A 12,294-nucleotide genomic window follows, 5' to 3' on the forward strand; every position below is an offset into this window, starting at 1 on the left:
TTCACACATTCTGGTACATTTTGGGTAAGTTTTGCTAAATTCGTTGTTACCTTCAGGCTGACTGTGATCTCACCGGTCCTGCACTTTTAGGGTTGCACCTTAATGTGTCAAATGAAGCTTCTTATCATAGTAAAACATTTTTATTTATTATTATTTATGTTTTGTTAATATTATTAAATCAATAGCTGACAGAAAGCTTTTTGCAAATAAAAATTTTTGTATGCATTCAAACTGTATTGCATACAAAGATTGATTTGTAGGAAAACATAACCTTCAATAGCACAATATACTGATAGTTAGTGTTTGACACATGCACATATAATAATTTAAATCTGTGTCCATACATGTAAATGTATGAACCCAGAATTAAGTCAATTTTGTCTATGCTACATTCACCTGTATTCACTGTGACACAAGCGAACAAATATTTCACTTTCCTGATATTCTTTTCTTATGAACTGAACTTCCAAGGTTGTTGTCATAAGATGTTTTATTTTACTTGAGCGGTTGCCCAAAGTCATTTTCATGTGTTAGTTTGATGAAATTCAAATTAGCACTGCAGCATATATTTCTATTAGGTAATGGATCCAGTTTTAATGAATACTTCAATAACAATCTATAATGATTTGTTTTAGCTGTCTTGTTAGCTTCTCAATTCAACAGAATGACCTTCACATCTACATTAACGCGTACAACAAACATCATGTGACAATAAATCTAAAGCCAACATCTCAAAAGAAAAAAAAAAATGGTCACACAAAAGCCAATAACAAACGTGCCAAAGTATCACAGGGTAAGTTTCAAAGAGTCCTCTTTCCGATCGCTTCAGCAGCTGTGAGCCCACCGGAACACAGGCCATTATCACTGACCGACGAGGACAATCTGCAAGCCTGTGAAAATCGCTCTTACAGCGAGGTTTGAAGTTAAAACAGTGGCTATCAGCTGGCTGATTCAGACAGCTGACTGATGGCGAGATTCTTTCAGCCGGGGAGGAGACGCAATGGTAATGAAGGGTCTAAGCTTTTCATGCCTTAATTCACCAGCGAGTGTGTATGCCAGGATTAGGCGCCGCAAAAGCTCCCACTTAGCTTAATCTCATTCAGATAAACTAATGACAGGCCAGAGGAGACGAGCAGCGGCCTGCTTTATGTCAGCTTTTCCCTGCATGGCAACAACGGGCCGCTAACCACTAATGAAAAATTGATCACCACGCTTTAACACCCCAGCTGCAGAAAATACTTTGTGTCGAATTTCGCTTTCCCTTACTGTTTACCGAACGGCGTACGGAGATGATTTTAATAATTTATCCTTGACGTAATAGAATGGAAATAGAACTGGAGTGGGGAAAAGAAATCGGTGCTGACAATAACGAGAAATCCCTAAAAAAAAGATCAATCCAAAAAATAAAAACAAGTCATGTCTTCATTTTGACTCGTGTGCCTATATGGCCAGCTGTCAATGGCTGTCATTATTATTACTGTTTTTTTATGCTCCCTCAAAGAAACATATTGATCCCTCCTCTACAATTAAAGAGACAATTTAGACGTCTGTGACAAGTATCGACTCGTGCCGCGCGGACCTTTGTCACCAATGTCCTTCATTAAGGGAATGCATTTTCATTTTTGAGCCTCGCCTGATGGAGATTTGTGTACGACCTTGAGTGGCTGCTCTCCTCAACTTTCTCATGCACCGGGTCCTCTGTCTCAACAGCGTCCAGCCACACGGTTCTCAAAGGTATTAATATCTTTCCTCTGACAGCTATTTCCATAAAAAGTTGAGGAAATGATTTCAACCATGCTGAGCTTTAGCTGTCATAGTCCTGAAAGCAGCAGGGTGTTATTCGGACTTGAAATATTATCTAAGACAGCAAAGTGTTTGTTAGACATGCTCCAAAAGCATAAAAACAAAAAAAAACATTAGTTATGCATATTCGCCTTATTCTAATTTATATAATAAAAGCATACAAGTGACCAACTGCAGGAGAATCACCAGGTCAGCAGAACTGCTGAGCCCATCTGGTGAGTAAAAAAGCAAAGTGACCCAGAGTCCGGGGGGAGACAGTCACATGACGAATCTCCCTTGCTGGAGGACCCACAGATGCACAGCACTGTCAAGGAAGGGAGCTTTGACCCCTGGGTCCATGAACAACATAAATGAGTGGCCTCAGACCAAAATAAAATATTAATGTCAATACAACTGAACATTAAATTTCTAATATCAACTTGTGGCAGTGGTCGGAATAACACGGATGAGATCGTACATAACGGTTAATGCTGTTGGTAGCTAGCTCCTCTCTTATTTACGTGTGAGAATGACAGCAACGTTTAACCCTCACAGACAGCGGGTTTTGCCTGGAAGGGGGTCCCCGCTTCAGAGTGGGGATCTCCGCTCACGTTAAAGGTCTCAATCTTCTAAGCTGCAGGTACACAGCACACAGCGTCACAGTGAGGCCTGACCACGGCCAGCGAGCCACAACAGCAGGGGCCACTGGTGGTGCCGTAAAGCCGAGGAGAGCACCTGGATGTGGCTGTGATGTCAGCAGCAGAGACTAAAGCTTCACAAACCTCACAGCCACCACGCGATGTCAGTCACCCACCTTATTTACAAGTCACTCCGGGTAAGAGCGTCTGCTAAATGATGTAATGTAATGTAATGTAATGTAATGTCATGTCATGTAATGTCATGTATGAGCCAATGAAAAGACAATTCCTCTCTCCACAGCACAACACTGTGATTGGCTCAGGTCACTGAGAGCACAAGAGGCGAACCCCCCCCCCCCCCCCCCCCCCCCCCCCCGGTGACGTACCTGCGTGTGCGAGGGGGGCAGGCCCTTCCTGCCGTACACGCCCACCAGCGCGTCCTTCTGCACGGAGATGTTGAACTTGAGGAACTGCGGCTGGTCGATGAAGAGCTGGGAGCGCCAGAAGACGCCGGGCGGGACCTCCTGCACGGCGCGCCGGCCCACGTCCACCTCGCCCGTGTCGATGGTGTTGTTCTCCTGCAGGAGCACACCCAGCTTTCCTGGGGGGGGGGGGGGGGGGGGCAGAGAAACGAACCACGGGCGTCAGATGGGCCAACCAGAGCACCTCAGACTTTGCCTTCATGCTTTGGAGCCATTACAGCAAAGTGGGTAAGGAGCAGGACTCAAAACTGAAAGGTTGCTGGTTCAATTCCCAACAGGGGCACTACTTCTGTTTCCTTGGGCAAGGTACTTAACCCACAATTGCCTCAGTAAATATCCAGCTGTATAAATGGATAACATTGTAAAAAACGTGTCGTTTATGGAAGTCGCTCTGGATAAGAGCGTCTGCTAAATGCCAATAATGTAGTGTAATGTAAAAAAAAATTTGTGGGGAACCCTTCCATGAAGTGGTCATTTCACTAGACCAATAACGCTGTGCTGTGTAAGTATAGGGCCACCACTATGTACTGACATCTTGTAACAAATTAATTAGTTCTTATGCAAATTTATCTGCACCACCCATGGCCATACTGCTAATCCTAAACCTAGTGTAATCCTCAACATCAAATACTGTTAATACTACCACTGGCTTTAAACCCTGAACCCCATGACGATAATGCCCCCATACACACCACTAAACAGATTCAAGAGTGGTTTCACGAACACCAGGATCAATCAGTTAAAGACATTTTATTTATAATAGGGCCTTTTTACAATCAAGCAATGAAAGATGAATTTAAACACCTTCTTGGGGGGGGGGGGGGGGTCAAACGCCATTTAAAAATTGTTGAACCTTTATGGGAAGTTCCGGAACATAAAATATGAGGTAGAATTCCACCTTCGTCACTTCTCAAAGAACCTTCTTTCTTGAAAAATGGGCCAATATCCTAAGAAAAAGTTCAAAACTTGCATAACAACAAGGAGTGAAGCTGAATTAATAAATATTCATACATTGCTCGACATTTCCGTTATTTTGTTTGCCGCCTGTATCATCTGTAGTCATTAGTCCTTTCAAGAGCTGCAAAAACTATTATCAAAAATAATCTCTCATACACACCACAATGTCACTGTCTCTAATAATACAGTGATTGCCTAATCATACCAATTAGACTATTATTATTACTGTCATTACTATTATTCATCTTCATCCGCTTATCAACAGCCATGCTAACAGCACTACCCTTGATAAGATTATTGTTTTGTTTCCTGACTTCCCAATACGTCCACGTTATCGAAAGGGGTGGATGGTTTACAGTGATTGAATCTTATGGACATACACTGACAGAAATATCTGCATTATAGATTATAATGCCTGTGAGCGTCACAAATTGTACTGCATAAAAAGACAGATGTGCTCTCTATCGGTCTGCCTGTCTGTCATCTATCTAGATGGAGACACAGATAGACTGATCAGTATTTAGTTCCTCTGATATGATACAGTAACACGATATTTATTGTATTTGTACAGTTATCAGTCCTGTCAATTTGGTTTTCTCTGTTGCTCCAGTAACAAGCTCTCTCTCTTATAAACCCCCTCAATGATAGGGCCGGTTTACTCAACGGATTCTGCTGATCAGCCCTCTTTGTTTGATCCACTCTGATGCACGGTCTGTCCTCTTTTTTGTTTCATTCCAGCCTGTTCTCACCTTTCAGTGTTCAGCTGTTCTGGATCTTTTTTTGTCTCTCGGCATGTGCATCTTTGGAGGAAGCAGACAGCTGGGGGCTGAGAGACAGCCCCCCGCTTTGACTGCCCTTGGGAGCTACTCCATTGTTCAAATTTGCGCCAAAGAAAACTGGGACATATTAACAAGTGTCTTTAAACTTAAAGGCCTAGCGATGTGTCAGTTTTGTGTCACTTTGATTGAAGCGGGCAGCTTTACAAAAATAAGTTGTCATCATGACTGTTAACACTCAGTGGCATTTGTGTCACTGATGTAAACCTTTGTAAAGGTGTTATGGCACAGTGTTTTCATGTCATTTTAGTTCAATTACCTACATGGAGTTCACGACACCGGCTTGAAACATTATGACGTTAGTGGACCCTTGGCAACTTATGAATGCCAGCATGACAATAGTGTCATATTGTTTTAGACACTGGTTAATACCACAACAGGTGTCATAACTGTTCATTGTTCATTACAACTGTTCATGACCATTTTTGTTGAAACATGTGTCATGAGACATTATGTAGTGCTTACGACACGGTCATGAAGGCATTATAAACAGGAAATCAAATAAAGGAATACCAATCCAACATAACAGCCACCAATGCAGTGTTTTAAAGACTAACTGTGTTGCCACTGAGGACCAACAAGTGACACAGAAAAGCATCAGAAAGCATACAAAGCACAAGGAAAAAAGCGTCCGTTCCGGAATGTTCCCTCCTTGAACTGTTGAACCCCGTGTTCCAACAATGGAACTCCTTGGTTCAACAAGTGACACGGCAACCAGGAATCCTTCGGGCAGGCAGGAAGAGGCGCAATGTGTCATCGCCTAGTGGCCAAGACTCTGGCGTCAAGACTCGCCCAGAAACAATGACTGCATAGCCAAACCCTAGGAGGCCCTGTTACCCGGAAGGAACAGGTCTGCACTCACGACTATTTTTGGAGCCCCCAGCTAATGGTCTCTTGGCATGGGGGGGAACCCAGGGATTAAGAGAGAGTTTATATACAACTAAGAGCCTCACTAGAAAGCAAGTCAACTTTCTAATTCTGTCACCAGAGGGATGGGGGGTGGGGGGAGTGGGGGTTTCTCATCCTGTGGCCCTTGGAGTAATACTAGAAAAAAACCAATATGATTTCATTGTGTCTTCACAGTGTTTAGTATGATAAATTGTGGACTGTGGATCTCTCTGTGACTCTGTGAAGGTCAACCCAACCGTTTTAATTCATTACGTACAAAACTGCAGCATGCGTTATTTGCAACTATGTGCTCATTAAATTTAAGCCTTAAATTTTCACGGCAGTTAATTGTTCAGCCACTGTGGTGCAAAGGACCTAAACACTCCCGTTACTTTCAATGAGCTTGTAGGAGGATTGCTGTGTGTGTTTCCAGTCACCATGGACAGCAAAAATACAGGCTTAGGAAAAATTTACACATCTCTGTGTTTCAATAGCACAGTGACGGAAAAAAAATCTAGTTACCGGCACCCTTATGAAAGAATATGCAGTCATCAATAGATAGAACTGGAACATTAAAGATGACAGGCAAAGGATCTTGGTGTAATTTTTATTTTAACTGTGATACTAGCATATCTGTAGTATTAACAACGTGCTCAGATTAGAACTGGTGTCGCACGCCTCTGCTTCTGACCTTAGCTACATGCTTTCTGCATATGATGTGTGTGATAACCAAACAACAAAAACCCTGATTATTTATATCAAATCAATTTCTCCATGCAGTGAACCCTCTCTCTTTTCTCTCTTTATTTGTAATGTAAAAACACTCTCTCTCTCTCTCTCTCTCTCTCTCTCTCACACACACGTATTTGTGTCTGTATACCATCTAGTGATGGTATTTGTGGTAACATGCAGACTATTACCTGTAAAGTGCATGAATGTACTGCTTTTTCTTCCATACAGTCTGAAATACTGGGTGCAGTGCAGTAACAGCTATTGTAAGATAACATTTTTTTTTCAAAGTCTCCTTTGGCTTATTTTCAGAGAGGAATTCTTAAAGGTTCATTTTCTCTGAGACAAAAGAGCGTACCTCGGTGCTCACTGACCCCCAGCTTTCTAGTCCTTTACCCATCACAGCCCAGACAAAATGGAGCATGTCCTGCAATTTCAGAGTGAGTGCACTGAAGTGATTGCTTTTTACTCACCGCTTTATAGAGTGAATGCTTTTAGGTCAGCCGTCTGTCGCAAAGGTGGACGGCAAACAACAAAAGAGGCCACACCACATTATTAGTCTAATTTAGTCTAGAGGTTGACTGAGGCGTGTGTGTGTGTGTGTGTGTGTGCGCGTATGTGTGTGTGTGCATGTATGTGTGTGTGTGCGTGTATGTGTATGTATGTGTGGTGCGTGTGTGTATGATGTGGATGTGTTGAGATGTGCATGTGAGTGCACGTGTTTGTGTGTATGTGTGTGTGTGCACACGCGTATGTGTGCATGTGTGTGTGGTGTGTGTGCGTGTGTGTGCACACGCGTATGTGTATGTGTGCATGTGTGTGGTGTGTGTGTGTGTGTGTGTGTGTGTGTGTGTGTGTGTGCGTGTGTGGATGTGTGCCGTAGCAGGAGACAGCTCATTGTGTGGAAGTGTGGAACCAAGGTTACCTCCAGACAGAGGGAGGCCTGTTATTGATTGCTCATAAAAAGCTTGATCCTGCTTCCTGCTGTCTTAATTAGTGGCACTTATGAGGATTTAAATCTACATGGATGAACACAATGGCCAGTTTCCTTGCGGTTTCCTCCACAGTTAATTTCTTACACAGATGCCTGCCTTAAACACATTAGAGACAGACACAGTGGCCTTTTCCTCAGTCAAAAGGAAGGGGTGGGGGGGTGCAGGGTGGGGGCGAGACAGGGTGCAGCACGGCCAAAGAGAGCCAAAAGGCCGTCACTGCTTCAGTGGAAACTCTGCTCAAATAAACGTCAACCTGAATGTGTCACTGTCGGTTACGGGACGGAGATGAATAACTCCGTTGCGCTGTTCTCAGCTCTTGTTTGGGGACACAGAAACGTCCTTGATATCATTATCCTTGTTCTTTTTAAAACACCGTGAAGGGGGACGGGGGAAGGCGGGGGGGGGGGGAGTGAAAATGGCACATTGTTATGAGGCAGGGATCAGTGGTAACGCTGGGACCATCCTGTCAGCAGTCTGCTGCTGAAAATGTGGGTGTAGATGGGCATCAGCTTTGTGTTAGAGAGCCAATCTGATGAGGAGAAAACAACCGGACCTGTTTGTGTCTGTGTGCGCGTGTATGTGTGTGTGGGCTTCACCACCTACACAAGCGTGCTTCAGCGTGTGTGTGTGTGTGTGTGTGTGCGTTTGCATGCATGTGTGGGTGTGTGTGCGAGCACGTACGTGAGCACATGTGTATGTGTTTGTGTGCATGGGCACAGAAAGGCTATTCTGTTTGATGACAATGGCGACCGTGGTTTAAAGACAGGGTTTTCCCTTACCGTTGTCAGCCGACAGCGAGGTAACTGCATTGGTGGGCGTGGCGTCAGACTTCACCTGCCCGTTCTCAAAGGTGTAGTTCTCCGCCTCCTGCAGCTGCCAGTTGAGGCCAAAGAGGTGCATGGCTGTGGGGGCAGGGAGATTGTGTTAGTAGGACAGGGAGCTCTCAGCCTGTGGAGAGATTTTATCCAGTTACTCACTCTTGGTGTAGCATTCTCAAAAATTCTGAAAACAATGCCCCCCACCCCCTGGAAAAAACACACTTTGAGGTTTCCCCTTGAAGAGCTCGCTTTCAAACCCTGAGATGCTGCGCCGTCCTGGAGCGAGACGTTTTGTAGTCTTTGACACAAGTCAAAGAAAACTCATTCAGTTCTGCATAATGTCTGATCTGCAGCTCTCAAACAGAACATGAGTCTCAGCTAAACCTGACTGATGTATCAGAGCTGAAAGCTGAACAATCTTTTGTTATTGGACGGTCAGCGGGTCACCTACGTAACCTGGTGGGTGGGGCTTAATTCTGTGCTTAATGAACTCTGTGCTCCGTCATAGCAGATGCAGCTGCAGCTGACAAAGGCATTGCCAATGACCCTCCTGCCTGAACTTGGCTGTGCTGGTAAAAGCAGACAGGACCTGGTCTGCAAGGACAGACAGATGCCCTACTTTGAGTCACGAGCTCTGTTGCCGCAGACTGCGAACCTAATAAGGAGGTTGATTTAGGGCTTGGGCTTTAGTTTAGTGTTTGGAGTTCTGGGCCTTCTATAGACCGTGAAGCCAATCCGGTGTAAATAAAAGCCTGTCTGTGTGTGTGTGTGTGTGTGTGTGTGTGCCTGTGCACGTGAGTGGTTAGAATAACTTTCAGACTTCATTACATTGAAAAACTGAAAACATTCAGTGGCCCAGGATGGTAATGTAATGAGAGAGGGGACAGGGATCCACAGCGAGCTGGGAAAACCAGTAGCCCAATTAGCTGGCTGGCTTGGGAGCAGTTATATCTTCCTGCCCCATCGCGGATGGACCGCCACAGACAGAGACTTAATGAGCACCCTTCTGGGGGTTCGACCAATCCTGTGGCCCTCATTTCCCCAATCCCATCCCTCCGCCCAACCCGATGGAGGAGGAACATGGGAGAGCCGTGATTTGGACGGTGATGGTCTCTCCCGAAGCACCCGGGGCCCAAACGCTGGTAGCCCCGGCAGGCTGCTTAAATAGTCTTGTGGCGTTAGGGAAATATCCTGGTGAATCTCACAATCTTTTCCCTTCATCAGACAAATAAACACAGTGAGGCTTAAGGAAATGAGACCTGCTAACGTGACACAAAAATCACATGTATTACTTGCTATTGTCGTGCAGTCAGATGGTGAGAAAAGAAAGGGAGCCAACACAAAGAGCGGCACAGAGCCTGCCTTTTTTCCCCTCCCAGGGAGCAGACATATCACTGCTGTCTGGACGCATACATTAAGTCGTTATATAAAACGCGTGCGCCGGGACCGCGCCGAGGGCGGAAGAGAGTTATTTTCCCCGCGAGTTGCGCGGCTTCAAATGGGACATAATTGAAATGAGATTCCCTTTTCGGGCGACTCGGCCCGGGCGGCAATAAAGTGCGAAATAATGAATTATATTGAGTGCGAGGCAGCTTAGGGTAGGTACCGGAGGAGCCGAAAAGCGCGGTGCCTATGAATGAGAAAGCAGGGGTGGGAATACTCTTCCCCGAACCCCAGGGAGGCGCGGATTTCTCACCCGCTGCTCTCAAACGCTCAGGTATCTGCGCCTCTGAGGACACGCCGAGGCCGCATTTCTGAGAGGAGAGGGAAGGTGTTTAACATATCCGCGCGGAGCGGACGGGATGCCCGCGCTGGGGGTGAAATCACACACAGCAGCAGGGGAAATAAGGAACCCTATGAATGTGAAAGTGGGGTACTGTATACAACCCTGCGGGGGGGGGCAAAATGCACACTCACAGCTGGAACAGAGAGAAAATCACCAGCAGCAAAACTGAACAGGAGCATCTGAGTTACATAACTGCCATTACTCCAGTGTAATATAGGCATACGGGGCAGTGGTAATGGTTAAGAAAAGTTAGACATGCCCACAGGTATGATAAAGTTTATCCTCCCTGCAGAGAGCTTCTCACTTCCACGTCTCAATCGATTGTGCAAACACTGCTATTGATTGCTAACTAATGCTGAGTCAGTGGAGGGCGAAATGCATTTTGCTCCTTTTATTTTTGCATAAGGCTCTCCAGCAAAACGGTGAGGTGTTTCAATTCTGCATTCAGGTTATTTTCAAGCAGACAATGAAATAAAGTTCCAGGTGAAAGCTTGTTGTCAGCATCAAGAATGCTCTAAATGACCCTTGACTGACATTAAATTGTGCTGTAACAGAAATGGTTGGAATTACGATCAGATTTTATCCAAATGTCAATTATTGACTCTGTAGTCTATGGTAACCCATACATCAAACCGCACACCATTTTACTTCCATTTTTTTGCTTGGCAGATGTTATGTAAGATTAAAAAATATTATTCTTTCATACAGCTGGGTATTTACTGAATCAGCTCAGCTGCAAGGGTGTGACAGCAGTACCCCACTGGGGCATGGAACCTATGACCTTAGCGTTCCAGGCTCTGCTCCTTAATCACGACACTGGCATTGTAAGGGGTTCTCAGGTGCTAATCTCACCCTCTGTCCACTTCCCGTCCCAATACACACAACAGGCAACAACCCATCTTAGACGACCATTAACTGAGCTGGATTTTCACTTGTGTTTGGACTCTGGTATCATTTCCTCACATACTTTATCGTGAAAAAGTTCAGAGATGTGTCAAACACTTCAAAAAAATAAAATATGTCAATAAAATGTATGATAACACCAGAGGCTGGTGGTCATAGTCATCTGTCATAAATGTTCAAAAAAAAAAAGAAAACAAAACATTAAAAGTGATGTATAAAAGGGAAGTATTTTTTTCAGCAATACAATGCCATTCTGTCATTTTTGGATCTGACAGTGCATTTATCAAAAAGGGCTTGATTGTGTTGTGGGACTCAACCATTTATCATTGTAATGGCAAAAAAATTCAAATGTAATGCTTCTTTAATAGAAAACGAGGAACATGGGTCTGCATGAATCAAAGAGGCGACTCTGTATGTGGGAGACAGAGGAACTCGTTCAAAGCTCAACTCTTATTGTGGAACATAAGTAGTGGGACTGGTGGATGTTTCTTTTTTCCCCTGGTTTTGCTTGTTACATCACCAAAACTGTTTTTTTTTTCTTCTGGTTTTTTAGTTATTCTCTCTTGCCATCTCTGGAAATGAAGAATTCATGAACTGCTACGGAAAAAGCTCCTTCAAAGTTGTGTCTGCAGTTGCCTGCTGAGGAAGCAAACTTCCCTCGTTTGATTTTCCCCACAATCGACCTCGAGGTATCTGTTCAAAAGCACCTCTTACAGGGCGAGCAACATCCCACAATGCACTGGGGGAGAACCCTGTGGAATCATACAGAATATATAATATATTGGAGATATGAATCAAAAAAAAAAGTGAGGTCAAACCTTGCCCTTTTTTCAAATGAAGAACACCAGCCCAGCCAATCGTATTCCAGCAATCAACTGCACGTAAAAACAATATCACTTCAATAATTAAGCACTGTCTGGGGCATGAAAACAGAACGGAAACATCTGCCAACATGACCAAGCTTGGTGATAGCGCTCAGAGGTCGGGGGTCACTCTCGGTGGGTGCAGTGCACTGTATTGATCTATGGAGCTCTTGTAGAAAAACAGCATTAGTCTTGATAGTCTGGATGCCCTTTTGCTTTCGTTGCTTCTCTTTCATATCACATGGTTCTACCCTGCAGTACAAGGAAAACACTGAGAACTCCACCAGATAAACTTTAGCTTCTTTTTAATTTACTTATTTGGGTGAGTGTGTATGTCTGTGTGTTTGAAGTAGAAGTGTGACTTTAGAGGGCCACAGGAAAAGGAAACTGTGACAGAAAGCGGTCTAGATTGGCCAAGAGTCCACGCTTGTGGGAAATCTCTCTCCACTACAAAAATATAATCACAGTTAGTCTGTCACTATTTCACCTATCCTACCACACATTTAAGCAAACCCTCTGCAAGACCAGGAATGCAAACTCTACAGCAGATGGGTCTCAATATGAACTGTGTTTTTTTTTTTAGCCTGTCACTGTGTTGGGCGATGACGTTCTGCATT

General features: G+C 44.4%; 1 protein-coding gene across 14 annotated transcripts in view; it reads right to left on the bottom strand.

The window, feature by feature from the left end:
- The window catches only part of tenm3 (teneurin transmembrane protein 3), a 258,447-nt gene that overhangs the window by 68,140 nt on the left and 178,013 nt on the right, over positions 1–12,294 (bottom strand). For all 14 annotated transcript variants that reach the window (XM_036516752.1, XM_036516759.1, XM_036516756.1 and 11 more), the window contains 2 exons: positions 8,087–8,209; positions 2,807–3,021 (listed from right to left, as the gene is read on the bottom strand). In XM_036516752.1, coding sequence (XP_036372645.1) covers positions 2,807–3,021; positions 8,087–8,209 — 338 coding nt within the window. The remainder of the gene's footprint in view (positions 1–2,806; positions 3,022–8,086; positions 8,210–12,294) is intronic.

The sequence above is a fragment of the Megalops cyprinoides genome, chromosome 22 (assembly GCF_013368585.1).
Source record: "Megalops cyprinoides isolate fMegCyp1 chromosome 22, fMegCyp1.pri, whole genome shotgun sequence".
Taxonomy (NCBI): domain Eukaryota; kingdom Metazoa; phylum Chordata; class Actinopteri; order Elopiformes; family Megalopidae; genus Megalops; species Megalops cyprinoides.